This window comes from Botrytis porri (assembly GCF_014898465.1).
Source record: "Botrytis porri strain MUCL 3234 chromosome Unknown BPOR_005, whole genome shotgun sequence".
Classification (NCBI taxonomy): Eukaryota; Fungi; Ascomycota; class Leotiomycetes; order Helotiales; family Sclerotiniaceae; genus Botrytis; species Botrytis porri.
Genome location: NW_024066079.1, coordinates 1,748,929 through 1,775,824, shown reverse-complemented (window position 1 = coordinate 1,775,824; position 26,896 = coordinate 1,748,929). Strand labels below are relative to the sequence as shown.

Genomic DNA, 26,896 nt, shown 5'->3' with positions numbered 1-26,896 from the left:
CGAGACTCCGCTTTCGGAAAGATATGATTGGGATGTTGGTTAATGAGATACCTCACTTCTCTTTTATTGACTCAAATTTAACTTTGTTCGTTTGCTCGGTTGGTTGATTCGATGATTCGATGATGATAATTTGTGTGAGATGTGGAGTCAGTCAATGTGGAATTAGATGATGGCATGAGAGATAGATAATGTGAATGTATGTGTAGCTATCTAGCAATGTGGAAGGCTCATCAGGAATAAGGAAACAATGGTTTCCCGGTAGTGTATCAGGCGTATCTTTATGAAACAGTACATTCGCAAGCTTGAATGTCTTCCATGTGCATTACATACTTATCACTATCTGCCTAGGGAGCTTCATATATAATCCTACCTCATTCATGTAATCTCACATAACGTCCAGTCTTATCGTCTCATCACCAACCTGTATACCACTCTCATCTAACATCGGGCGAGAGAGCTAGCCATGCCCCCATATTCCCAATGTATTTGAAGTTTCTGGGATCTTAACCTTCCACCCTCTCCCATCCAATCTGATCTCCACAAAGAATCGATTCGAAAATGCCCAAAAATAAGCACAAATCATCCGGTCTCTAGTGGTTCTTCAAGTCTATCTTAACGGACCGAATGGGGACCAATTGTTCATGTTCTTTATATAACAGTTTTGTATCTCCTGGCTACTCTCCTCTTCGCTTATCTTTTCACCCTCTACAATTCCCTAATTCTCTTGATACGTAATGACTTTTCAGATTTTCGCAGATTACCCATCCTGGTCAATGGAGATAGGTTATAGGTCTCTTCCCACAAGTAGGAACCTACTACGGCGATCTCGTTCTGAGCACAAAGTTGTTTGAACTTCGCCTTCCTCGTTTGTTAGTTGCAGACTAATGAGTCTAACACGAAACCAAGTTTTCACGGCATTTCGGCATTACGCCCTCACTGGGACCTCATCGGTTCGTAAACTTAGGTGCTTTTTTATCTTTCCGATTGGATCTCGTCCATAAAGTCTTATCATTGCTCAGCAAAGGCGAGAGAAACTCGGTTTCAGAGGAGGCGTGAAGAATAGATGAGAAAAGAGCGAGGGTGGGCAAAGAATGGGGGAAGTGAAATGGGAAATTGAGGCGGGGTAGTTTGACACGGAAGCAATGTTGAGAACATCTAGCGTTGGTGTTTCCGAGGGTTTCATATAATTGTTTGATGCCCTCTCATTGGGTAGCTTACTTCAACTTGTCAATGACTGTAACACTGACATTTGTATTTCCTCAATCGACTCGAAATGTACTATGTCTCTGGAATGAGAGGCTTCGGTGCTTCGCGGCCATTGTGCGCTTGGTTGACAGTGTTCGTCATAGCCTCATCATTTACCCTTTTCCACTCAGCCTCCACCAATCCCCATTTCCCTTCAGCATCAGTGTACGCTTTTGAGTCATGTCCACAATCCTTGACGATTTGTAACAAATTCTTCGTATAGTTGCATCGAGCTAAGTCCCAGTCGGCGCGAAGTTGACGACAAGTTTCTAGTGTAAATATTTTCGGAAGATATGGTTCGGGTAAAATGGTGAGTGTTCCACAATCATGGGGTTCTGCAAGAGCACCTCCATTGTCTTCAAATAGTTTCTTCAGATAATTCCCAGACTTCTTGATACCCCTAATTTTCCACTGGGATTGATTGATTGCTGATTGGGCATTTTGGTAATCTTCGATGCTTGGTGCTCCGACTTCAGCAGACCGAAACGCAATTTGCGAAGACCAGTCTTGAATTAACGGATCATGGGTGCCGGAACTCGCAGAGAATAACCGAATCGCAATGTATAAATACTGCGTAGAAGTCAACTTCTCAATTCCAGATGTCTCGCTGTGGTCGTTAGAGGATAATAATATTAATGCTTGTCGAATCACCCCTTGAATACAAAGACTATAGAATGCTGACAGCCACCAGGATCGGTTTCGCATGTTTTCTTTCAGAAAAATAACCCGAGATAGTTCATCAAGGTACTGTTCTACTTGTAGTTCGAGATCCCGTATGCAATCGATCTTACAAGTAGCTAATTCGCATGCTCCATGGGAATCTTTGAAGCCGCCCAATGTATTAACGTGTAGAGCTTCGACACAAGTCCGAAGGCAGGTGAGCGAGTGAGCGATTAGTTGATTCTGCAAATTTGTGAGCTCGAGCCATGAGGAATGTAAAATGCTACTACTTACACTTTCAAAACTTACTTGATATACAGCAGCAGAATTTAAGAGTAATACAAAATCTTCAAGGGTCCCATTGTGTAATGCCATCCAGGGATGAACTGCTTTTGCTGCACTTTCACAATTGAGAAGTCCCCATACTATAGTCAAGATACAATCATCAAGCGGCTCCAACATAGCTGGTGCAGTATCTTTGAATCTTTCTAACAAGGACCATCTGTTTCGCTGTAGATCAATTGCTAGCTGCCTATCAGTCGCCAAATTTTGAAGAAATCGCCCAATTTTCGTGGGGTGTGATGCGCTCATAATCTCGGGACGTAAACCCCTTTCGCGACACTCGGAGATCTCGAGGCGACATCGATTTGCAGAAAGCCATGGCTTATAAATTTCTGATAATTCGGATGGAATCGATGCTTGCATGGTTCTTTTAGGACACAATGATACCGGCAACATTTTGTTTTTGATATCTCCCCGTTTGCACCCAATACTGTGCCACTGTCCACCCTGCTTCCCTTTACATTGACTGCAACAGGTTTGTGCATCACACTTTAGATTGTCAGCTAACTGTACTTGATAGTTTGAGTATGGACTGGGCACAATCTTCATGAATAGTAGAGCCGTATACAATAACACCAAATCAAGCGTCTGAAAAGAGCCTTCTTTGCATTTGGCTGATGTGTCGCGACACACACTTCAAGGTAGTAGTGAACGAATTATCATTGCCGGGAAAAAGTGATTTGCGTAGATTTTCCAAGCCACACTGATAAATAAAAAGGAGAAAACAAAAAACCATACCACACAAAAATTTTGTTTGGAGGTGAAGGGAATTTAGACGGGTAGACCTACTGGCTTTCGTAAGAACTTACAACGCCAACAAGCCCCTATAGCTTTTACAGCATTTGCTTTGGCACGTGTGGCGGAGTCCAAAGGGCCCATACGACGGGGTGACGATCCATAAGTAGTTGGCATACTCGAAAAACCAGGCGTCGAACTAAAAACACCTTCTTTATAACTTGATGATGTATTGCCGAGGCTAGAATCGCTTTGATCCAGGTTAGGTTTGATAACAATGTCAATTCCTTGTGACTGTTGATTCTTTGATGGCACACTATGGACCGGCTCTACAGGACTAAGAAGTCGAGGTGTTGGTACGTCTAGTACCGCCACATGAGCTGGAGGTGTGTGTCTCCATGCTGGTATATCGGTTACAGAGTTCTGAATTCCGCTGGCAACTGCAGTATCCGTTACCAATTGAACACTTTCGCATGATTCATGTGCATTCTCCAAGGTACTATTGTCGCGTCGAGTGTCATCCAGCATGTTGGTGTCCGGATCGAAGTCCTCTTGATCCACGATATTTACCAGGTCAATCCAGTCTGGCAACCTCTCATCGCGATCTTGCTCGATCTGAAAGCCATTTGTAGAAGTATCAAAGGTGTCGTTGTTCGGATTCAAATCATTCAGTAGCACGTCGGCTGATCGCTCATCTGAAAGTCCCATGTTTTGTGCAAATACATCGAAATCACCCAAGAACTCAGGTAGTGGTGCTAAGAGATCTTGGTACGCGGAAATGTCCACGTCCATGTTTGAATCTCCAGCATCAATGATGAAATCATGATAAAACGATCCTTGCAAATCAGTCTGATAATTGTCCAAATCGGGCAACTCAAAATTATGAAGAGATGAATTCCGGGTGATAGTGACTTTGCGAGTATCATATGCATAGCGAAATCGAAAATCTAGTCGTTTCGACAGACATCGAGCAGTATCGACTTGGCAATCCTCTCGTGCATCAATGACTATTTCATCCGCCGAGCCTTTTCTGAAGGTAATCAATTGGATATAAATGGAAAGATTTGAATTGTTATTCATATCTATGAGAATTAGCATATGCAAAGTGAAAACTGTAGTATATTCACCAATTCCAGAAGTATCTAGGAAGTCATCCATGATGAGGATGAATGATCGAGAGGCAGCTCGAGTCTCATGAATGTAGTCACGTGAGCGCAAAACCCCCCATGCGAATAGTGACTGTTCTTTCTATGGGGTGTGCTAAGTCAATAACATTAATGATAATTGACTGTTGATAGAAGTGATCACTGACATGGAGCCGGCAAGGGTGAATCTATCTGGGACTTGAAGCATATGGCATAAGAATACTACGGTGCTTGCTCTCCTTCGGTTGTTTGATCTTGCTGAGGACCGCCTTGTTGAGTATCCAACTAAACAACAAGAAACAATGTATTCAATATAGATAATAAAGTTGAGAATGGGTGTCGAGTATGTGAGAATTTGTTACTGTAGACTGAATAAATTCTTTTGATGAAGACATTTACTATTCCTCGGGGTTTCAGGCAGGGTTGTAGATGTCAACCCAAGGCAAGAAAGCGAAGGCGGTCTTAGGAATATATATACCTTCCTAGAATATGATTGGACATCGCTTAGCTTCGGATGAGAGTAACGGATGCACGATATAAATCAATAGCAACACACCATACACGGCGATGTCAGATCAAGTGGTGCGACTTTAGTATCTTGACAGGGGTGATTATAAGAGAAATCCACAGAGACCGCCTTCTTACAGTCCAGCCCTACCAAAATAAACAAAATCACCTACAGACCATCCCGCGTTCGGGATCAACCACCACATTCTACGGATGCCATGTGTTTATAAGCTCAAAATCAGTGATGAGACCGCTTGCAAATATCTATCCTCTAAACAAAAGACCGCCTCCAGTGCACAGGTCACTATCCATATTATTTGGGAGGTAAGATGGCTACAAAAGCAGCCCAGTTTGCATACTGTCTTATTATTTGTACTTATTCTTTACCAATTTAAAACGAATCACTCTCGAGCAAGCTGCGTATCAATCGAAATGACGCACACTAATAGAGCTCCCTACTATCATTGCAAATATGATCATAACTTACCGCGGCTCGACGAAGCGTCTCCAAATTCTATATACCCTCAAGGTCGACAAGGAAACTTCAATGGAGAAGAGGCAATATCACAATTAATCTTTCCGACACATACCTGGGACTATGACTTACAATCTGATGATGAGCTGGCCCTATCCTTTGATGTTATTGGCTGCTCTACGAATCATTATTGCAGGAATAGAAGTGCCAATACCGAAATGAGTGACTGCGGTATGTTGCCATACCTCCACATTAGTACACTGGAAATATGCTAGATCTAATTTATCAACAGATGAATATAAATTTGAACAAGTCCAGGTATCAATATCGAGATCTTTCCCAGGAATAATAGACGTGCCGACCAATCTCGATGGCGGACTCAATTTCGAGGACTTTGAGCTTTTCGATTCCCGATGCGAGGAATGGGAAGAATTTCATGATCTTTGGCTCGAACCATCCATGTCGACTGAAAGCTCAAAGCCTAACCTTGATGATAATCAGAGTTGCAAGAGTTTTGATAGATTTGATACATCAAGAAGTTCTGAAATGAGCTTGTATCACGAAAACTTTTGTTCACCTCCTCCAAACTCTTGGAGTAGCTCTTGGAGTATCAACGATGAGTCCATGATTTCACTACCTAAAAGCTATCCAGGAGACTATGTCGAGGCCTCGAATTCTGAATTCATAGTCGGTGTTGGCCAGTGGATATGTGGAACGGTGGTCGAACCAAATGATCTAGAAGATGAATCGTAGATTCTTCGAAACACAGAAAACAACATCACGTTATAACCGAATTAAACAATCGACGAGAGAATAGATTATTTCAAGTTCATGTTCCACGGTGTCAAATGACGAAGGTAACAGACCAGGAATGTAGTCTGTTTCGCAACAAACGACAACGCTGCATAGGGCTAGGGTTAAATTAATTTATATTTAACAAACGAATAGCAAAATCGTAAGCGAGATGAATATAGTACAGAAGAACTTGATTATACCAAACTGAAATTTTCGACTAATGAAATCCGGTATAAAAAAGATTCCGATATAAAAAATGGTGGCCTAAACTTCCTAATTAAAATTTATATTCGATTTCAGCTTTAAACCCTAATATCTTCAAGAAAATATCATATGATAATAGCCTTTCAAGCTTACTCATCCAAAATATAGCTTATTCAGCCAGATTGACCACTAAAATTTATATCGGATTTACAAAAAAAGTATCCAGTATTCCGATATATCCAAAAATCCAATATCAAAATGAGGAAATTATTCCGATATATCCAAGATTCCGGTATATCCCAGTCCGGTATAGTCAAGTTCTACTATAACGAGAGCCGAGATCCTTCGCGAAAGAGCGGACCTTGAAAGATAGGAATTTCAATTGAATAGCAGAAAGAAAAAATTGGAGACCTAGCCCCGGAAAAGATTTAAATACATTAACACATGAGATAGCATGGATAAAGAGAACCTTCCCTCGGAGCGATCTCAAGAAGAAAGTTACTAAAAGGAAGATTCCAATTCATAAACAAGGTTCATCCTATTGCATTCTAAACAAACTCATCAAAATCAATACACGCCGCTGATTTCATGAATGCCAGGCGAATAACACACAGTCTAAAGGTGTGCTTGAATTTGGTAGTGAGCTGGTGAGGTTGATTCGTGAATGTTGGTGTGGAGGAGCGATGCCGACAAATCGAGTGTTGCCAAACATCACTCTAGCCTAGTCTATATCAGTAAAGGAAACCTTCGCATTCCTTCCTAGTTCTTCATAGAATTCTACATATAATTACTCGAACCCCTCGTTGCACGCACAATCTGACAGTTGATAAGCGAGGATCAAGGATTCGGGGTACGTTGACCGAAAGGATAGTACCAAAGCGTAGAGGAAGTATTAAACATTTCAATATCGATTTCTTAAAAACAAAGTAGTTTTAATTGGCATTCCCTTGTAATTGCTTTTGGAGCCACGTTTCTGCAGTATTTCCACTCCATTCAAAAGCACACGCAATTCTCCGTCCCATACAGTCATACAGCATTCTCAAATATTATGTACCGGCAATGATCTATGAACTTAGATCTGAGCCAGCTTGAACTTGGAATAGCATTGCTTACTCTTGAAGAAACAACTAGAACAGCCCTCAAGAATTCCTTAGGTTGAAGAGATCTGTTTTATTTGGAATAATTACCGATCTCTTGTGGATTAGTATTTGTCCTCATACTTCAAGCATCTGAATCAAACATCTAAAAGTATTTTTACAACAGAACTCGAGCCACCGGATGGGTTTTAATCCTCGCGCATTTATGAAAGAGCCACTTTATCCTTATAATTTGGAGCTTTGCGTACACGCGAGGTTTTGGGATGCAGAATAGACCAAGTTCTCATAAATTCACATCTACTTCAAGACACAAAGATAACGCAGTCATGGTATAGCCACGTCAGAGCCAAGTCTGCATTGAGACGTTGTTGCTCTTCGAATTCGATCTTTATCTCATCTTCTTTCCATACTTCAGCCTTGATATCTTTTTTTGATCTTTCCTCCTTCTCCTGCTCCACTTTCGCAATTGTGATGCGTGACTCGGATACATAATTCTTTCTCACCTTACAATCTGCAATCTTATCTAGTTTAGTGTTGAGAAAGTTGAGATAGGGATCTTCCCACTCATCATTCTGCAGTTCATCTATGGCTTATTACGCTTTGCCCCAGTTCTCCTTGGTAATTTGAAGTATGTAGTCGTATATCTGTATGCCTGAGCTCTGACGATCAAGCTTGTGATCGTAACCATCTGCTGTTTCACCCTCGAGAAATGGTTCTGCGTAGATGATATTCTCATTACCTGCGCCGTAGAGAATCATTATCTTCTTTCGCCACTTCAATCCATAGCCGTTGCTATATCTTTGCGAATTATCCTTATGAGGAAAATAATAATGCGTACCTACCTATGAAACTTCAGTTGAGCTTCTTACAAGTACAGCCCTCGATTAATAAGAGATATACGACATTTCCGATAAAGATTTGAAAGCAAAATCTCAATATTGTTAAGCACCAGCTACCAAGACTGGATCTCAAAGTTCCATACAGATTGTTAGTCAAAGATCATCCATCTCGGGATTGAGTCTCACGTGATCCAAAGAGTACAACCCCTCCTTTCACTTACAAAGCAAACCCCAATTTCCTTTCCAGCTTCATTCTGCAACCCATTCTTGATTTTATAGTTGTTTTCAACATTACTCTGTCTGACGGTATTCTCAAAATACTCAAATTTCCAAGAGAAGCATGCCTGTGATGGTTTGAATAAATGTGAATCTCAAAGATCTTCCTGTCAGGCAAGTATATTTGCCTGGTCTCTCTCTTTATACATATTCTTGTACAACATAGATGATGAATACCAGACGATTCATCATCTATTGCCTATCCCCGAATTCAATGCGCCCCATTAAACTCCACAGGAGAGTGTTCTTTTGCTCGAGATTATTAATCATGGTTGACTCCACATGAGATACAAATACCTGAGGAGTGTAAGAAGCAGCTATTTCATTCATCAATCTAAACTTCCTCATTACAAAAACGCATTCAACAATTGCAAATACCTCCAATAAGCACACCATCAAAATGCTCGCCCTCACAGGAACTACCGGCAAAATAGGCAAAGCTGTCCTTGACGCCCTCCTTTTCCGCTCCCTCATCCGACCCCTCCTTCCCCAAATTGACCTCCCTCAAATCTCAAGGAATCCAAATCCAAAAATCAGACTACAACGACCCATCCACCATGAAGCTTGCCTTCTCCGGCGTTGACAAACTCCTCTTAATGTCCACACCTCAAGATGATCTCGATTACCACAATGTACCTCACGGCCAGGGTCGCGAAAAACATAATTTCGCAGCAATAGATGCTGCACGGGAGTCGGGGGTGAAATATATCGTATACGCATCATTAGCATTTGGATTAGAGAGTAAAGCGGGGGTGATGCGTGCACATTTGAGAACTGAAGCGTATTTGACAACATTGGCAGATATCAAGTGGACGATTGTACGAGAGGGACTGTACCAGGAATCCTGGCCGCTGTATGCGGGTTTCTATGATACGGTTGCGGATTCTAGAGAGGAAGTCGTGGTTGCGGGGGATGGGGGAGTAAGTATGATTAGTTTGGAGGATTTGGGGATTGCGGATGCGTTGGTATTAGTGGATAGGTCGGGGATGTATGAGGAGGAATTTTTGTACTTGAGTCCGAGGGAATCGGTGTTTTTGAATGAGGTTCTGAAGACGGTGTCGAGGATTAAGGGGAGGGAAATCAGATTGAAGATTGTGTCAGAATGGGAATATGTCGAGTATTATGCGGAGAAGGGGTTCCCGAGAGCGATGTTGGAGTGGTGGGTTAGTAGTTATATGGCGCTAAGTGAAAAGGAGAGTGTGAGATTAAGGATGGAAAATCGGATGAGCTGTTAGCGAGTGTGGGGGTGAAGCCAAAGGAGATAGAAGAGACGATTAGGGAGATGATGACGGGAGGATTGAGAGGTCATGATAAGTTGACTTAAGGAGAGAAAAAGTCTTTTTTAAATTGCGTGTGATACCTAGGTGATGTACTTATAAGAAAAGTTTATGTCATCAAGCTTTTCTTGAAAGTCTGCACTTTTGATACGCTAGGCATTGTTTTTACATGGATAGTGAAATGCATGGAAGTGGGATCGATCATGTAAAGAACCATTGGAAATATTAGTATACACTGGCCTACGGAGACTTTGAATTGTTCCATAAATCCAGGCGGCTCCTCAATCTCAACCTTGAGTGATCTATCTAACTCATCTCGGTCCCAATACATAAACATTATATTAGACTTTCCGCTCTAACAATAGAATATGGAAAGCAAGGGAGCCATTGTGATTTTTGCACGGGGATCTATGAGGTTAGAAGTAGGACTGGAAGAGTGTGATGATAATCAGAATGGCATACGCATTGAACGAGGAAACTTGATCTCATGTATCAAAGCAACAAAATTTCATCACGCGTATTCCACAAGTGCCAAATAGTTATGTTGAAACTTATTATTACAATGGAATAAGTGCAAGCTCTGTTCACAATGTATGCCTATTTATCCCATGTGAATGCAATCAATGCACCTAATTGTATTGTGTGTTCCCGTGTATCTCTTTCCTCTCATGTACCCCAATACTCCAATATTTCCCAGTACATCATCTCAATGAAATGATACGTAATCAGTAAAAGCAAATGGGTATCTTAGTAAAAACGCCAACTATGCCACCCTCATGTCAGCTCCAAATTGATAGCAAATAGCTAGAAAATAACCCCAAGTATGCAAATGCTTCATTCCTTGTATGTGCCGTGAATAGATGCCTCTTTCGTTCCATGATAAGAATTATTCAGTCTGTTTGAACGCTGACGCGGGATTCAGTGTCAACTTCGACTTTAATGTCAGCATCGTCTTCTTCTTTGCCTTCCTCAAACTGTTCATCATTTTCTGCATCTGCTTCAGCCTCTGCTTCCTCGTCACTGTCTTCAGAATTTCTCTTTCTCTTTTTAGAACCCTTGCCAACCTTCTTTACAACCTTCTTGACAACCACCTTCTTGCCAGCCCTGAACCCTGGTTGCTTCTTGTCTCCAGTTCTATTGACCAAGTGCTCAATTGGACAAACAGTGTTTTCCCAATCCACAGAACCCTCGGTTGTTGCAGCTCTACAGCGACCACATGTCTTTCCATGTCGGAGGAACAATTGATGGAGAGAGTACTTTAAGTGATCGGGAATTCGAACTTCGCAGTGGCTGAAGGTTTGATCGCGGCTTGCTTTCTCTGGAACCCAACCAAGCCAAACACAGTGACGCCAGACATGCGTATCGACAGCGAAGCTAGGTCTTCCCAAGCAGAACAAAGCAACGCATGCTGCAGTTTTGACCCCAATACCTGGCAAATCCATCAATACGCGCATGGCAGCTGGCTTATCCAAGGAGTGGACATAGTCAAGTGAGAGCATGTTCTCTCGCAAGCTCTTGATTTCGGCTTCCTTTTGCTCCTTAGTCTCTAGAACCTTTCCGACGAATGGAACTGGAACATTAGTATTGACCTCCTTTAGTAGAGTCTCTAGAAGTACGGTGTTTTTATCGAAAACCACTTGTAGAATTGCCTTGATATAGCCTGCCTTGACCTTAGCAAGCCCGCCTGATCTGATAGCCTCCTCAACATCTTCCCTTGATGAAGCATGTACAGCTTCCCATGAAACGCTGCCTGCGCCCTTGCCAGAAGTTCTCAACCCATACTCCGCCTTCAGACCTGCCATTGATTTGTTGGCGTTACCAGCAGTGGTCGCAGCACTGAGAAGGGTTCTCATAGTCGCGTCGAGAACATCCGGAACCTCTCCACATCCAGTTACAGTATCGGAGGGAGCTGGAACTGTAACTGGTGGCTTGACTTCACCATGCAGAGCAGTCAACAAGCTGTTGACCGTCTCGGCCTCTTGAGCAGTGGGCGAGACGTGGTCGGGGAAAGGTGTTTCACCAAAGACGATACCGTAGTTCTTATTCTTTGCCTTGATAGGCTTAGCTGAGGAACCATCAACCTCCGTGGATACATCGACAACCTTTTTCTTGCGTGGCAATCTCTTCTTCTTGGGCTCTTCTTCCTTGATATCTTCAAGAAGATCAGGAATAACTGAATCGCCAAGATTAAGTGGCTTCTCCTCATCCTCATCTTTGATAGAAGTTTTAACAGTAGTCTTGGTAACTCTGACTCTGGTGGCTCTCTTAGGGGTGGTGGGAGTCGCTTCTTCCATGCCGGTACTGCCGAAATTGTCATCAAGAAGATCACCCTTTTGTCCCATTCCATGAGGAAGAACATCCCAACCACCGGTCATTGGCTCCGCCGCTGACTTTGCCTTCTTCTTCGGTGGAGCACGCTTTCGAGACTTGGTTGGCGAACCAGTGGCGACATTTTCGAAGATTTGTTTACGGCCGGCGGGTGTAGTTGGTGGAGATGAGAGAGTTGCTGCTGCAGAGTTTAGAGCAGCAGCAGCTTCTGCAGCCTTGGTGGCGGCTCGAGTGGGCATGATAAAATTGCAAATTTGGGAACCTGACCTTAATTGAATTGAACGTCAATTTGGAGGTGAGGATAATTGGGAGCTGCTCGAGGAAGAGACTTAATGATAGAAATAAAGAGATCCAAGGCAGAAATGATTGATCAATTTTGAGAAAGGATGGAGATGAATTGTGGTTGTGCAGTAGAAGAAAACAAGATGTAGAGAGTGAATTGAAGAACGAAAGATGAGGAGTCAACATACTTTTGGCAATGAAAGCTGGTACTCGAGTATATTCTCTATGATGACAATATCAACGCCACTGACACACTTACTAATACCAAACGAGTAGTTGTTTGATAGACTTTGACTGCAGAGTGGCTTGAGCGTCAGATATACTAGGTATTTTTCTAGTATTATTCTAGCATCTTCCCACTTGGGGAAACTTCGGGATAACTTGAGATGTATCTATGAATAACTGGTGGGAAATATTGAAACCTCGAAAGCAAGAGGGGAAATCTTATATTCACCTCAATAGAACTTTTCATTACAAATGTTAAGGATGAAATGGGACCATAACGATTCATTCACTCTTTTTCCTTGTTTCGAAAGAGAAAAGGAAAGGATTTGCTTCCTAGTCAGTCCCGTCATCTGCTGAGGGATATTGCCTCGATGAAATACAGCTGATGTATGGACAAAAAGGACCTCAGATGGATGCTGGGAACTGTTTGCCATTTAAAAGTAAGGAGAGGAAGCTGTGGAAATGATTATGGACTTCCCTGACACCTACTGAGTATTGACTTGTTCTCATCCCTATGCCGTTGATCGATCAACCAGATACCAATTCTCAATGCCTAATGCGAGGAAATTGGACACACTCTCTGGAATGGTTTATGGTTTTATAAGTATGCCAAACATCTAGAGATCGATGTGGAATACCCAAATGGTGGAGGACAATGGAGCTTGGAAGATCACACATCTCTACCTAGTACCCAATCCTGATTTGGAACAATTGATTTGGAAGACGATATGAAACACACAGGGTATTTGATTTCAAGCTCATTGTTGCAGTCAACCAATGTGATTCCGCAGAGTAAATGATTCCGCTTGATAACAGCGACATCCATACAGCTCTTTCCCCTTCGATTCAGGGTGGTGGCACGTTCTTGCAACCATTATCATCCAACGCCGCTCACTCACTCATGTGAACACCTGGTACAAATTAATTGCGAATTTAATGCTTCGGAAAAGTGATGCTCGAGATTTGCGGAGAGGGAATGGTTTACTTCGCATTCGATGCAAGTGTAAGAACAACAGTCAAATGTGTTTTGAACTTCAGTTACTGGTACAGAATTGTTTTCGATTATCTTTCCACTATTTGCTTTGTCTTTCTACCTCACTTCTATTGCCAGGTAGCCTCCTCATGAGCCAGAAAGTGAAGGGACCTACTTTTTCGTCGATCTCCTTCCATTTTCTATCCGGAGGATCGGTCTGTGGATGATTTATGTTCTCTTCGACATAGACAAAACCGTTCACATCATATAGAGGTCGTCCGTACGGTGTTGCATCTAAAAGAAAGTCATACCCTAAATCATCCGCTTTTTTCATACCCTAGTTCATGAACTGTTGACCAACCTCTCTGCGTCGGTAGTCTGGATGTGTGAAGACGATATGAAGATCTTGTACTTTGGTCAGTTCCAAGCAGTATATTTGACTAATCTACTCACAGATGTGTGGTTTCTGTGTCACTTTAGATCGAGGTCTAGAATGTGTGTGCAGTGCTTGCTCGGCATACTTGCGGGAGCTATCATCCGAAAACCAAGTCACAGTAGAAGGGGGCGGGTTTTCAAATGGATTTCCATGGTAAATTTTCTAAAGGGCTCCTCCTGCGATTCTACTATTTTCGGTATCGACGAATTTTTGCTAGTAACTCGATGGATCGTGCGTATGCCATAGCTTCAGCCGAGTTGCTGCTTCATTGATTGCATCTTCGTGGGCAATATCACTTGTTCCATGGATGGGGAAGAAAATGTGAGAGAATTTCTGCGAAGGGCTTTCGTAGGACTCAAACAAGCATCGTGCAAGCGCAGGAAAATCAACCTCGGAATCAATGGGTTGAAGCTGGAGAGTCATTTCGAGACTTCGAGTACTAACATGTAGTCATATCGATGAGATGGACAGACCTGAGGTTGTTTCGGGCGTTCTGGATAGGTGATAGATTAGGCGATAACTACATGTGCCGGCTATGTCTAGAACAAGATCGGTTACACATTGGTTAAAGTACCGTACGAATTTGTGTTCACTAGAATTAAATCTCGTTAAGCCTAAAAAGATACGGGAACTAGGGTCCGGAACAAAGTCCGGATGATTTAGAGTGGACCTGTAAGCACTAAGCCAGGGCGTTCCAGACTACCGGTATTAATCTTGTACCAACGATTCGTCCAGACTAGACATGCCCTGATGGGTCTTGGGCATAGACGCAGTTATTTGAAATAAAACGGTAACAAGATTCTGAGCCAAGTTTAGTGCGGGTCTTAGGTATTGTCAACGTTACATTCATATATGCAACTGGTATGAAAAGGATAATTCTTATCAAGTAGAGAAGCCGGCACCCTTCTTTTGCCGGAATACATTCATGGCTCGAGAAAGGTTCCTTTGCTCCGTAATCTTCTTCGAGCTGCCGTATGGGGAAACGGCACCGGGATCTTGTGGCAAACATTCAGTTCTAGGTTCCATTCACAGTTCACAATAGTTTTAGCTTCTAAGCAAAAGCTGGACGATCACAGACTACACCTCGTAATAGCGCCGAGCATTCAGCCGTCCCATCTTTTAGGATCGATCTTTTCATTTTTGGAAAATATTTTGGATGGAAAGGTATGTGCTATCAGGTTTCAACACAGAATCATGGAATCAAGAAGTAACACTAGGTTGTTGTGTTAACTGAATCTGTTGATAACAATCTTATAGGAACTTTACCATATCGCAATGGATGAAAATCAAGATTTGCATTTATCAGTCGCACATAACAACCATGTTCCATGGAAATGAGGCCGACGTTTTCCAACTGTTAGGAGCGTCACCATAACCTCCGTTAGCATTCGTAATGTTGAAACTTGAATGCCATCGCTCATGGAACAAGTGTTGTCATGATTCCCGGTCTTTCGTTCACCTACGTATCTTAAGATGACTGTTAGAAACCATAGCCTACAAGCATGACCAGAGCAGATTGTAAGATTATCTTGTTTCTTCGTTCATCTTTTGACAAGATTCTTCATTTCAAACCATATTGTGCAGCCCGTTTTCTTCTCCTATTCACTCCCCCTTTTGGCCTCCGGCGTGAATCAAACGCAGGCGCTTATAACGAGTTCCAACAAGACGCCTTTGGTGCAGATATTTTTGTGGATTCCAATCACTGCCTCAACTCTGGGAGTATGTGCGCATTTAGGTACAAAGTTGGCTATTTCGGAGAAATTTGAATGGCAAGATCATTTCGTAATAATATCAATAGGGAGCGAAGCAAGTTCTGAGAAAACGTGGAAGTGTTCTGACAGTTGACCTTAGGCTTTTTCCATCGGCCAGACAATTGCGATTGCAATTGAATGTGCAAATGGGCTTGGTAAAGTTTTCGACACACTGACAGACGGGCAAGTAGAAACGATTTTGAAAGTAGGTAACCACGATTCAAGATGAATACACCAAACTAATCGGTAGTATTTTAGGCCCAATATTCGGCAAGTATACTTTATATCGCAAGCTTGTTCTTTGCAAAGATTTCTATAGTAATGTTCATATATGACTTCACACCTATCGCAGCTGAGAGAATAGCGACAAAATTTCTTGGGATTGTGATATCATTATGGGCTATCACTTCTATTTTGGCTATTGCCTTCCAGTGTCAATCTTCAGAGGTGTGGGATAGTATAGGTGGCGAATGTTTCAACCAAGTCAGTATTTTCTACTTTCTGCCTTTGCTTTCAAACTCTTGCTGACATTCTTTGACCAAGATAGCCTTTTGGAATTATAGCGCAATCGTCAATATTGTGACTGACGCCAGTCTAATCTTGCTCATAATATTCATAGCATTACACATACAGACTACCTGGAGTAGGAAACTCACATTAATAGGTATCTTTGGTACTCGTATCTGGTCAGTATAAGTACAAGGAAATTTTGAAATTCAGTTGACTAAACTAAACTTAGTGTCATTGCCGCTGTGTCCTGTCAGCTATTCTATTCGAATAAAAGGATACATGATCCAACTTTTGATCCCTGGCGAACAACAATCTGCAACCAAATCGTGCAGTCCCTTAGTACCATCACAGCATGTGTTCCATATTCGAAGACGTTTCTCGATAGTCTAGAATCGGGATTGTTACGGTTGGATAACTTGCGTCGACGAGCTAGCAGGGCGGCAGAAGATGATCGCGATTTTAATCGCAAAACATCTGATCTTCGAGGAATCAAAAAAATCAAAGATAAGAATCATGATTAGCTAGAAATTAGGCTTTGCGAGTAGGGGCAATTTAGAGAGCCAGAAACTGTCAGAATTTGCGCCGGCACGTTCAACTGCTCAATCAAATACTGTTAGAGTGGTTGATGAGGGAAATTTATGGGATGCACAGAGCGAATTTAGTCAATCCAGAATCATAGCCGAACCTCGTACTTGGAAATCAGATGTAAATCAGATGTAAATTAGATGTAAAGAAGAAAGTCTCACGACATCAGTATCAAATTCAATACCAACATAATTGGATTCTTTCATAAGAACATTCAACTATAAAGCAACCCCCGGACTAGTGCTCAGGAAAGATATGTATTTTGATATGTATCAGGGATCTAAATCCAGTCTACAACAACGACTTGGCCGATGTGCAGGTGCAACTCCATGGATGGATAAAAAAACACATGTAGCATTTTCATTAGACCCCTGTGAGAGCTTGTAACCATCTAATTCCGTAACCATATCGTTTCGATAAATTATCTCATTCTTCATTGTCTTTCGAGGAAGAAAAAAGAGAGAATTCCTCTTGAGATATTTGAAACGATGAGGAAAGAAGCCAGTTCTGAAGGTCTGTTAATCTTGTAGTTTTCCAAACATCGCTCATCACCCAATTTTCCCCAAGATGCCTCATCAAATCCTAACATCCCCTAGCGAAACTTCGCCTTCATGTCCATCCTCGGCTTCAGCTGCACCATCCTGATAACCTGTGAAGGAAGCCTCACGGTCTTCAAAACGGTGGACCCGCCGGAATCATCTACAGATACCTCTTCGTCTGGATTGGTAAGCTCTCTGTATTTTTCACCCTCTCAGAACTCGTTTCGATGGCTCCTACGTCAGGTGTTCATTATCATTGAGTTTCTATGCTTGCGCCTCGTCGATGCTCGAAATTTCTGAGCTACATGAAAGGCTGGTTGACGGTGACGGGCTGGCAAGGTCTTGTTGCTTCGGGGGGATATCTCACGGGGACTATCATCCAGAGTTTGATTGTCTTGACTGTTCTTTCATATGCGGCGTCTGAAACTTCGTGGCAAGACACGTTGTTATACTGGGCGGCGATATTTTTGGCGGGTTTTATTAATACGGTGGTTAGTAGTTTGTTGCCGAAGTTAAAAGGTTTGATACTGGTACTGCATATTTTAGGTTTCTTTAGCATCTTGATCCCGTTGGTTATATTGGCACCGCATGATTCGGCAAAGGATGTGACGGGGTGGCTGAATGAAGGAAATTGGTCGAGTCAGGGACTTTCGTTTTTTGTTGGGCTGATTGGGAATTTTTTTGCGTTTCTTGGTGAGCTTTTGAATATCTTTGGATAATGGTGGTATAAAGATAATGTGCTAACTTTGCCTTAGGTGCGGATGGTGCATTCCACGTAAGTAATCTACTAAACGAGGCATTAAATAATGCCTAGCGAGATTTTCAAAGGAGACTAACAAGCTCCACAGATGTCCGAAGAAATCCGCAATCCATCTCTAGTCGTACCCAGATCCATCATCTTGAGCATAATACTAAACGGAAGCATGGGATTAGCAATGATAATACCTATTCTATTTTGTCTTGGAGATATTGATGCTGCTTTATCGACAAATACTGGATACCCATTTATCGAGATTTTTTTTCATGCGACAAGATCTGTGAGTGGGTCGACAACTATGGCGTCGCTAGTGGTTTATGCGCTACTGTTGACAGTCTCGCTTCGACATCCCGTATGCTTTGGTCGTTTGCTAGAGATCATGGTGTACCTGGCTGGAGAACTATTTCAAAGGTGGGTGTGCAAAAGTCCATACACTCTTGATCCTACGAATTGTTCGTGGACTACAACTAATTTGACACTAACACGGTTTTGTATCTTAATCTAGGTTGATAGTCGCACTACGATTCCACTATGGTCTATTGCCATCACATGCGTTGTCTCATGCTTACTTGCATTGATCAATATCGGCTCCGCAACCGACTTTAACGACGTTGTATCTTTATCTGTAGCGGGTCTCTATAGTTCCTATCTAATCTGCGCGCTTCTTCTACTATATCGTCGACTCACTGGACGGTTTCAAAAACTCACAGATATCTCCGATGGACCAACTTTGGTAAATACTACAGGTGCTCAATTGGTTTGGGGTAAGATAATCTTCTCTCCATTGCAGTGTCAGGAAACTAACTCGAACTAAATCAATAGGACCATGGCATGTTCCCGGAGTATTCGGTACTATCAACAGCACTTTTGCTAGTCTTTACTTGACTACTATTCTGTTCTTCAGTTTTTGGCCCTTTACATCACCGGTTACTGCAGCGAACATGAACTATAGCTCTTTGGTTACTGGTGCCGTAATGATATTTAGTGTAATATACTATATTATATTGGGGAGACATGAGTGGAATGGACCAGTTATCGAGATTCATCTGTAATATTTCAAAATCAATGGGATTTGCTCTGTCGAAAATTTGACGCATACTAAGCTCAAAAGCTGGAGAGGAGGATGGAACCAACGTGAATGATTAGAGACCGAAAACATATCCTGTAAACAGATCTGGTCGAAATCATTTAAATGTAAGTTTGATGACATGAGGTATGCAAGACTTGAAGCGAGTTTGTAATTGGATGTTTGGTTTGCGCGAAATCTGAGTGGAAAGTCTCGTTCATTGCTCTATCAGACTTTGCTTACTACATGAGTCGGCCATGCACTGGTATTCACCACTAGGTAACGAGAGAATCTTTGCATAGAGTGAAGCGAATTCCATTGTTAGAATCCCAGTCATGAAAACAATTTGGAAACAATATACGTTTGTCTCGGTTCTTGATTTAGTTTGGGTTCTTCTATTCCCTCTTTCTCCCCTTGCGAAGATCATTATCCCAAATGTACATGATAAGTATTCGCATAAAGGTATCTTGCATATGATATTAACTCAAAAACTTGCCACCTTAAATAAATACCTCCACCCATGCCGATAGCCAGCCCGCCATTCCATCTATTACTACTCTATCTCGTATTAATTCATCCCCAACATGACTTTGATTCCCCTCCATTTACCTTTCACTCCAGCTCCATACCCAATATCCACCACTGCCTTCGTAAATGCGAAGCCCTTTGTTGTATCCGGAATCGGGTATTGAAGTGGAGGAGGAATAGCAGTACAAGCAGGAGACCATGGCCAACGATCCTCACAGACAGCTTTGATATTACAAAGTCCTCTCAAGCCCTCCTCGCCAGCGAATCTTCCATATCCACTGCCTGCCACGCCGCCAAACGGTAATTGAACTGCATAATATGCACCAAAATCATTTATAGCTACCATACCAGCCTTGATGTTCTTGACTATAGCGTTGAATTCCCAATCTTTGGATCCAAAGACTGATGCACCGAGTCCAAAATCAGGTTGGTTTGCGATATTGCAGGCATCTTCAGGGTTCTTGGCTCTCATAACGACGCAAATAGGTCCGAAGCACTCTTCGTTCGCAATGGCCATTTCAGGGGTGACATCGACGATTAAAGTAGGACTAAAGTAATGTCCGGAGCGATGGACTGGATGATTGAAACGTTTACCGCCAACCAATAGACGAGCTCCATCTGAGACGGCTCCTGCGATCAATTTCTCGAGTCGGTCAAATGAAGCATCAGAAATAAGCGCTCCGACATCAACTGGCGATTCTGCTGTAGAGTCGAGAGCAGAGCCGACGCGAAGAGCTCGAATCCGTGGCTCGAGTGTTGCGACAATTTTGTCGTAAACGTCTGGAAGAGCAATAATTCGTTCGATACCAATACAGTTTTGTCCAGCGGCTTGAAATGTACCACGAAGGAGGATTTCGGTGATGCGTGGAAGATCTTTGACTGCGGAATTCATGATAACGACTGCATCCTTCCCTCCAAGCTCGGCAACGACTGGAATTAAAGGTTTAGATGCTGCCGCAGCTACCAATTTGGCGACTGGTCGACTACCAATGAAAGTTATATGAGAGATCCCAGGATGTGACGAAAGATGATTTGCGGTATCTGGCCAACATGTAACAACTTGAATCAGATTGGAATCATGACCACATGCATATAATGCTCCTCTTGCAACAAGAGAAAAATGCTGTGCACTCCAAGCCGTATTTTCGGATGCTTTCACCACAATTCCATTTCCAGAGAATATTGCAGAGATTATTGGACCAAGCAAATTGTGAAGAGGATAGTTCCAAGAGACTAGAGCAGCGACAACTCCCAAGGGTTCGTATTGGACCGTATTCTTCTTATACATCATGAGCAAGTTCGTAGGTCTTCGAGAAGGACTCAATGCCTTTTCGCCATGCTTTAAAGTCCAGCTTAGCTTCTCTACAGTCACTAAGATTTCTCCCAATGCGGCATCAATCATGGTTTTGCCTGAATCCAAACATGCGACCTTGCAAAGCTCATCCTGGTGATCCAATATGTATGTCATCATAGATCGTAGTACCTGTCGTCTTTGGGTAAATGTTGTTCGCGCCCATTTCTTCTGTGCGACCTGTGCCTTCTCAATTGCTCTATCGATATCTTCAGGCGTTGAAGGTGTGACATATCCTAGGAATTGTCCAGTTGCTGGAGCATAGCATTGGATATTTGAGGATTCGGCGGACTATATATCATCAGCGTCATTGCTCCTGTATTTATTTTGTTCCCACGAACCTTGATGCTCGGATTTTCCAAAATCTTCTTCTCCTCTGGTGCCTTGAGCTCAGCAATAGAATAGCGTAGAATTGGCTCCGCATTATACCATTCAATGAAACGAATTGTTCCGTAGAGAAAACATCCAACAACTGCTGTAGCTCCAGCGGCTAATGTGAACATGAGCTTCTCACTATACACACATTGAGATTAGCAATGGTTTCCAATTTTTCTGCGCCAACTCAACTTACACATCTCCATGCTTCCAACCTGCGAAAGGTCCATCTGGAAGGGGGTGGTCTCTTTCCATTTTGGTCGATTGCACCTAAGCAATACCGGTGGAAATTGGTAAATGCTGGCCGATTCGGTGGCCTGTTTTCAATGAAGGATATCCAGCACTGTGCCCATTGACCAGAAGAAATACAGCAGATCAATTCATACGACCCCAAGATCAATAAACCCTTTCAAAGCATGCTTTCAAAGAACAACAACCTTCTCAGAAAAGGAAGAAGTAGCATCGCAATGATGGCCCAAACAAATCTCTGGGGAGAGCTTAATCCCTGCTAGTGTCACCACGGAACCTTCCGCACAAGACCCCGAAAGATGACAACGTTGAACAACCTACGTACAACAACTTAGGCTATATGCAAAACACGGACCGAGGGGCCTCGTGTTACTGAATCGGGTAGTCCTTTGAAGTACTATGCCGTGTTTCTCGCTTCGAATAATGTCCACTCATCCAAGCATGGCGGTAAATCAAGTATCCCAGTGTTCATTTCATCCTACGAAGTATTGTAGGCTGCATAGTGTTTCTTGATGTTGTAGACATTAGTACCTACGAACTGATGCTTTGAGATATCTACTAAAGATATCGATTTCCAATCATGAAGATCGTGTTTGGATATCACGCTTACGGACGAGAAACTACGCATACAACCGCACTATCTATTGGTAGGTATCACAATTTCTTGGGAATTCTGAATAATAAATGGCATTTCTGTACTACAAGGATAGGATATGGAAGGATGAGATGGGAGAATTCTCTTGAAACCACGCTCTCTCCAATCAGTACTTGGAAGGCAACTGTGGCTTCCAATAACGAGAGTGATTCCTTGGTGGTAAGGGCAAGATTAGAAATATACGTCAGATCATACCCGTCGTCTCATTGTATCTCAAAACAATGGGATTTGGCATCTCATCTGGAGAACACGAATTAGACGAGAATCATATCTTGTGTCTTCATGTCGCTTTGCTTTGAAAAGTATTCAGACGTCAATATGTTTTCACAACAACTTCAAGATGGAAATGTGTAGTATATTTGCAAGTAAAACTACTGGACGCTGGCTAGAGTTCTGTTCCCTAAACAAATACGCTTGAGTTGTAGTTCCCCTATTGAAGCAGTCGACTTAATGTTCTCATTTTCTCACCGATCGCTTGAGTTCCCCCCGCTAACTCATGGGATACTTCTTGCGTTCGCATCGACACTTGGTGTAACTGCCACCCATTATTTCGCTGCTTTGAACTACAATACTCAACTATCTTCCCACTCTTCTCGCACTCCTTACAAGTTTTAAATTTGCTTTAGAGTTTGAATCCACCCTACTTGCAACACTAGTCCACATCCCACAAATCTATGACTTTGTTCTTACAAGTGAACCGGTGTAACGCCCATCCTCTCTCTCTGTGCTCTTCACTACAATACCTGGTCATTTCCTCTCCCTCTCCACAACATCCAATAAATCTTGCTCCTCCGATTCCACAATAGTGGCACCATAGAAAATTTGGGTTTTGGTCATTCGCTATCCATCTATGAAAGGCTCTCAGTGAATGTGTGTAAAACCAATCCCACGTCCGCACAGAACACTCTCCTCGGTTCTTTGCCAAACAGGGTCGCTCTATTCCACAATCTATAATACCTTCACAAACATTGGCGTACATAAAACTTTGCCACTGTCTACCATTGCCTAGAAAGTAAGGCTCTTCAAATAATCCCTTCTTACCATATCGCATATGTAGCATATCAACCACAAAGCAATCTTCAAATCTAGTAGTGTGATTCTTATCGTTTACCGGTGGACTCATGTCCTTCAGCCGCGGAGGAAATACCAGAACGCTTCCTTTGCGACGGCCTAACATCAATTTGTGAAAGACACCGTCTGTCGCTCGATGTTTCCCATTGAGATTCCGATGTCTCGGATGTATCAAAAGAAAGTGCAATACGTGCATATCAGACGCATCCACCAAAACTGGTTGTTCATTGCTGATTTGAATCTTCAATTGCTGACCTTGCCCACAAAACTTGAAGAAAAGTTGATACATCAACTCAACTCCAAAACTCCACTCTGCATTCCGAGACTCATAAAATGCGCGCTCAAGCTGCGAAGAACTTAGTCGTCGAGTTTCTGGAGGTGCTTCAGGATGTACTCTGCAGGTAGCTTGTCGCCATATTTGTTGGTCTGGTGGGTAAGGACTATCGTCGTAGCAGAAACATCGCACTCCCTCTGTATGCACTGTGTCGAACTTTTCGAACTTTCTACTTTCCATTTCTGAGCTATGGTAAAGACTGAAATTTTCAAATCGCCAATCCGAAGTTACGCGTTCGTAGTTGAGGAGGGTGATTAAGGTTCTTAGGGGAATTGGTCGCGATGCGACATTGATTAATTTGGGCTTTGATAGCAAGTTTGAGGCTGATGTTGGAAAGGCTGCTTTGCAAGGGTCCAACATTGGAGGGGTTGATATCAGAGGAGTTGAATCTAGAGAGCCTGCCCTTTGAGGGTCTGATCCTAGAGTGCTTCGTCCCAGACCTTTGATGATTTGACTTTTTGGCCATAAGAGTTTCGAATTAAAAAGTTCTGAACTTGTTGGTGTCATGATTATGGATTTTTCGATATACAAAAGAATATATAAAGATAATTTTTCAATGATTCAGAAGTAAAAGAGAACGATGCACGCGAATGAAGACTAAAATTAAAGAATGTGTTGTGGTTAGGAAATGAAAGGGAGATAGAAGAGTGAAATACACCCAATTTATAAACGAGTGAAGAAGGAACGACAAGAAAGGACCGATCACCGCTAGCTTGTGAAGGAAGGCGCAAATATCTTCGTTCCATAATCCAGACTATCTTCTAGTGCTTTAAACCCATTTGATATTTGAAATCAACAATTTCGAAGCAAACAAACAAACAAAAGGTCTTGGGGAATTGAACAGGACGGTCGATAATATTAATCTGCCTCTCAATTGGAAAGTAAAGGAACTTCCTTCATTTTCCAATTTGATAGTAACGTTCAACTTATACTCATATTGCTCAAATCTCTCACGCATCAAAGACTCATTCATGTCTATTGTGCAAATCCGGAATATCCGATACCTGCTAGTGACCACTCTTCTGACTATCTTGCGCAATCAGCCGATGGAACCTTTCTGTCTCCACAATGTATAGGTTTTAAGAATGTGGTCACTGAGACGTATCTCTTCCATGGATTGGAGCCCAGAAATCTCAACATCCTCCTCGTCTAGACTTAGTCTGCTACGCTCACCAGTATACGAAAGATTTCGTATCATCAACAAACCTCATGCGCGATGGAAAAGCACAATGAACCGGCTTGAGATCTTGCTTGATATTTTTTCCTCACTTTCTTTCACATAGTGACAAAATCTGCACGAGACACACTTGTTGATGATTCAGGATTCGTGTTTCGATTCTCAAGAGCAACGCCTCGACTAAAGAGGACGAACTTGTGCTACTTTTTTCCTCATGAGTACTCCAAACTTCCAAACAGACCAGTTTTCAACTTGACATTGTCATTCTCGCTTATCGATATTCATCCACCCCTTCACTCATCACCCCCTTCACGCAACTCCCTCAACCCCTTCCCAACCAACCCCGAATCCGCGGCTAAAACACACGAACAAAAAAAGAAAATCTCCATCTCCACACCTACCCCCTCATCCCAACCTCAACCTACCCCCTCCCCGTAGCCCTCGCCTCCATTGCCCTCCTTCCCCACCCCGTCCCCACACTAACCTCCACCATCACCATCGTCTTTCCCTCCAGCACCTCCATCCTCGTCGTCCACGGCACCAACAATCCCTCCGCTTCTAAACAACCCAGCACTTCCTCTTCCCCCAGCGCTTCACACGCCTTTTTCTCTTCTTCAAGCCCACGTTTTCCTTCTCTTTGACCAGGAATCGAAGAAGCGCGTGTAGACGCCCTATCGGTAGTAATTGTGTGGAATGTTTGCGGTGGTGCTGATACTTTATTTTCTTGTAATTGGGAAATGGGAGAATGGGTTGCAAATGTACCAATTCCCCTGGCGGTAATTGTAATGGTTGTTTGGGTAATCGTTACTGTGGCTTCGGTGTAATAAATCGTAGAAGCGGGAACAGTTATGGTGGTTGTGGGAATGAGGAATTTTTCGCTCTAGCTCGGGTCCTGGGTTTATTAGCACTTTTGAGTTTTTGATGAAGGCAAGGAATGGATATTTGGGGAGCAATGTAAGAGTATTCACAGAAGTAATTGAAGGCACTGGAGCGAGAATTTGAGAAGTCACTGCGACAACGGTGTTGCTGAGATCGGTATCTAGATATGTAGCGAGGTTGAATCCTTCTTGACCAAATGGACCGAGATTGCGTGGGGGAAGTTTCTTTTTGTGTTCCGTGTCGGTGTTTCTGCGTTGGTTGAGTGGAATTGTGGACGATGATTTATCGGAAGGAATTGTAGAAACAGATGTTGCTAGGGAAGTCTTGGAATCTATTACTGTAGAAGGAGAGAAAGTTGCTTCTGCGATATTATATCCCAAGGCATTTTGAAGATCGGGAGATGTTTGTGGCAATATTGATACTGTGGAAAAGTAGGTGGAAACACTCAAGAGAGCGAGAGAACGTGCTAGGATGGAATGCATGGCTAATGGATGGTTAACAAGCTGAGTATGTAGTTGAGGAATTGAAGAGATGTAAGATATAAGATTGATCTGATGAGAAATGAGAAAGATGGCTGTTTGATGTTGAAATGGAGATTCTCGAGGGGGATGAAACATAGATATTTATACCATGAATATCACACCCAGAAAACCCATCATTGTATAACCATGAGAAATGCATACTGAAAACCAAAAACAAACATCCACCTCAGCGCCATCGATCAAGAACACAAACTCTCTAACCAAGCCAACTCTCATCAAGAAACTATTCATAGATCTCTCCCATGCCGTCCCCAAGATCCAGAAGCCCAACGCCTCATCCCCAATATTTCCCATCCCAGCAAACCAACTCTCATAGCCTTCCGCATTAAATCTTAACCCTGCGCTTAAACCACCATCAAAAGCCAATCCAACAACGATACACAAATAAACTTCCTACATGCCTCCACCATACATTTCCCAGGATCCAATATCCCAACCTCGCAATATATCAAAAAGCCCCCCTCCCCAGATACATCCAGAAGTCATGAGGCGAAGTACGAATGAACATGCGAGATGTGAGACAAACAATATTCACAACTGTTGGTTCTGCATCGCCATAAAAAAGTAATTGTTGGTACCTACCTACCTAGTATCTATCCAAAACCTAAGCGAGCACTTGTAATCACCTACTTCGAGCTTACTCTATCTGGACCCAATCCTGGCATGAGACAGATGAAGAGATGTTA

General features: G+C 42.6%; 11 protein-coding genes across 11 annotated transcripts; 4 read left to right on the top strand and 7 right to left on the bottom strand.

Annotated features, from left to right (window-relative positions):
- Nucleotides 1–1,278: 1,278 nt before the first annotated feature.
- EAF01_004215 (uncharacterized protein) lies at nucleotides 1,279–4,140 on the bottom strand (the record flags this gene model as incomplete). The annotated part of the gene is made up of 4 exons (XM_038912469.1): nucleotides 1,279–2,148; nucleotides 2,200–2,736; nucleotides 3,037–4,064; nucleotides 4,110–4,140. 4 exons carry the CDS (start codon nucleotides 4,138–4,140, stop codon nucleotides 1,279–1,281), a joined length of 2,466 nt encoding a protein of 821 aa, XP_038772153.1.
- Nucleotides 4,141–5,066: 926 nt separating this feature from the next.
- On the top strand, nucleotides 5,067–5,862 carry EAF01_004214 (uncharacterized protein; the record flags this gene model as incomplete). The annotated part of the gene is made up of 2 exons (XM_038912468.1): nucleotides 5,067–5,340; nucleotides 5,402–5,862. The coding sequence occupies 2 exons, from the start codon at nucleotides 5,067–5,069 to the stop codon at nucleotides 5,860–5,862; spliced, it is 735 nt and encodes a 244-aa protein (XP_038772152.1).
- A 3,015-nt stretch (nucleotides 5,863–8,877) lies between these two features.
- Nucleotides 8,878–9,555, top strand: EAF01_004213 (uncharacterized protein; the record flags this gene model as incomplete). The annotated part of the gene is made up of 1 exon (XM_038912467.1): nucleotides 8,878–9,555. The coding sequence occupies one exon, from the start codon at nucleotides 8,878–8,880 to the stop codon at nucleotides 9,553–9,555; it is 678 nt and encodes a 225-aa protein (XP_038772151.1).
- A 932-nt stretch (nucleotides 9,556–10,487) lies between these two features.
- On the bottom strand, nucleotides 10,488–12,164 carry EAF01_004212 (uncharacterized protein; the record flags this gene model as incomplete). Its single annotated transcript, XM_038912466.1, has 1 exon — nucleotides 10,488–12,164. The coding sequence occupies one exon, from the start codon at nucleotides 12,162–12,164 to the stop codon at nucleotides 10,488–10,490; it is 1,677 nt and encodes a 558-aa protein (XP_038772150.1).
- Nucleotides 12,165–13,742: 1,578 nt separating this feature from the next.
- Nucleotides 13,743–13,993, bottom strand: EAF01_004211 (uncharacterized protein; the record flags this gene model as incomplete). The annotated part of the gene is made up of 3 exons (XM_038912465.1): nucleotides 13,743–13,816; nucleotides 13,859–13,935; nucleotides 13,959–13,993. 3 exons carry the CDS (start codon nucleotides 13,991–13,993, stop codon nucleotides 13,743–13,745), a joined length of 186 nt encoding a protein of 61 aa, XP_038772149.1.
- A 61-nt stretch (nucleotides 13,994–14,054) lies between these two features.
- EAF01_004210 (uncharacterized protein) lies at nucleotides 14,055–14,264 on the bottom strand (the record flags this gene model as incomplete). Its single annotated transcript, XM_038912464.1, has 1 exon — nucleotides 14,055–14,264. One exon carries the CDS (start codon nucleotides 14,262–14,264, stop codon nucleotides 14,055–14,057), a length of 210 nt encoding a protein of 69 aa, XP_038772148.1.
- A 1,050-nt stretch (nucleotides 14,265–15,314) lies between these two features.
- On the top strand, nucleotides 15,315–16,900 carry EAF01_004209 (uncharacterized protein; the record flags this gene model as incomplete). Its single annotated transcript, XM_038912463.1, is given in 6 exon segments — nucleotides 15,315–15,320; nucleotides 15,426–15,623; nucleotides 15,640–15,747; nucleotides 15,851–16,075; nucleotides 16,136–16,278; nucleotides 16,332–16,900. 6 exon segments carry the CDS (start codon nucleotides 15,315–15,317, stop codon nucleotides 16,621–16,623), a joined length of 972 nt encoding a protein of 323 aa, XP_038772147.1. The 3' UTR covers nucleotides 16,624–16,900.
- A 631-nt stretch (nucleotides 16,901–17,531) lies between these two features.
- Nucleotides 17,532–19,035, top strand: EAF01_004208 (uncharacterized protein; the record flags this gene model as incomplete). Its single annotated transcript, XM_038912462.1, has 5 exons — nucleotides 17,532–17,919; nucleotides 17,982–18,001; nucleotides 18,075–18,469; nucleotides 18,497–18,747; nucleotides 18,806–19,035. 5 exons carry the CDS (start codon nucleotides 17,532–17,534, stop codon nucleotides 19,033–19,035), a joined length of 1,284 nt encoding a protein of 427 aa, XP_038772146.1.
- A 295-nt stretch (nucleotides 19,036–19,330) lies between these two features.
- On the bottom strand, nucleotides 19,331–21,769 carry EAF01_004207 (uncharacterized protein). The gene is made up of 3 exons (XM_038912461.1): nucleotides 21,500–21,769; nucleotides 21,270–21,441; nucleotides 19,331–21,219 (listed from the first exon to the last, which is right to left on the bottom strand). Exons 1-3 carry the CDS (start codon nucleotides 21,556–21,558, stop codon nucleotides 19,618–19,620), a joined length of 1,833 nt encoding a protein of 610 aa, XP_038772145.1. The 5' UTR covers nucleotides 21,559–21,769; the 3' UTR covers nucleotides 19,331–19,617.
- Nucleotides 21,770–22,859: 1,090 nt separating this feature from the next.
- On the bottom strand, nucleotides 22,860–24,119 carry EAF01_004206 (uncharacterized protein; the record flags this gene model as incomplete). Its single annotated transcript, XM_038912460.1, has 1 exon — nucleotides 22,860–24,119. One exon carries the CDS (start codon nucleotides 24,117–24,119, stop codon nucleotides 22,860–22,862), a length of 1,260 nt encoding a protein of 419 aa, XP_038772144.1.
- Nucleotides 24,120–25,210: 1,091 nt separating this feature from the next.
- On the bottom strand, nucleotides 25,211–26,150 carry EAF01_004205 (uncharacterized protein; the record flags this gene model as incomplete). Its single annotated transcript, XM_038912459.1, has 2 exons — nucleotides 25,211–25,681; nucleotides 25,758–26,150. The coding sequence occupies 2 exons, from the start codon at nucleotides 26,148–26,150 to the stop codon at nucleotides 25,670–25,672; spliced, it is 405 nt and encodes a 134-aa protein (XP_038772143.1). The 3' UTR covers nucleotides 25,211–25,669.
- Between the last annotated feature and the right edge of the window lie 746 nt (nucleotides 26,151–26,896).

What these genes read in the sequence shown, in the direction of transcription:
- EAF01_004207 (XM_038912461.1), bottom strand. Translation starts at nt 21,558, where the DNA reads ATGGAAAGAGACCACCCCCTTCCAGATGGACCTTTCGCAGGTTGGAAG. An exon ending in GGTTGGAAGCATGGAGATGT is followed by an intron (nt 21,442 to 21,499) that starts GTAAGTTGAGTT and finishes ATGTGTGTATAG; the next exon opens with TGAGAAGCTCATGTTCACAT. An exon ending in TGGAAAATCCGAGCATCAAG is followed by an intron (nt 21,220 to 21,269) that starts GTTCGTGGGAAC and finishes GATGATATATAG; the next exon opens with TCCGCCGAATCCTCAAATAT.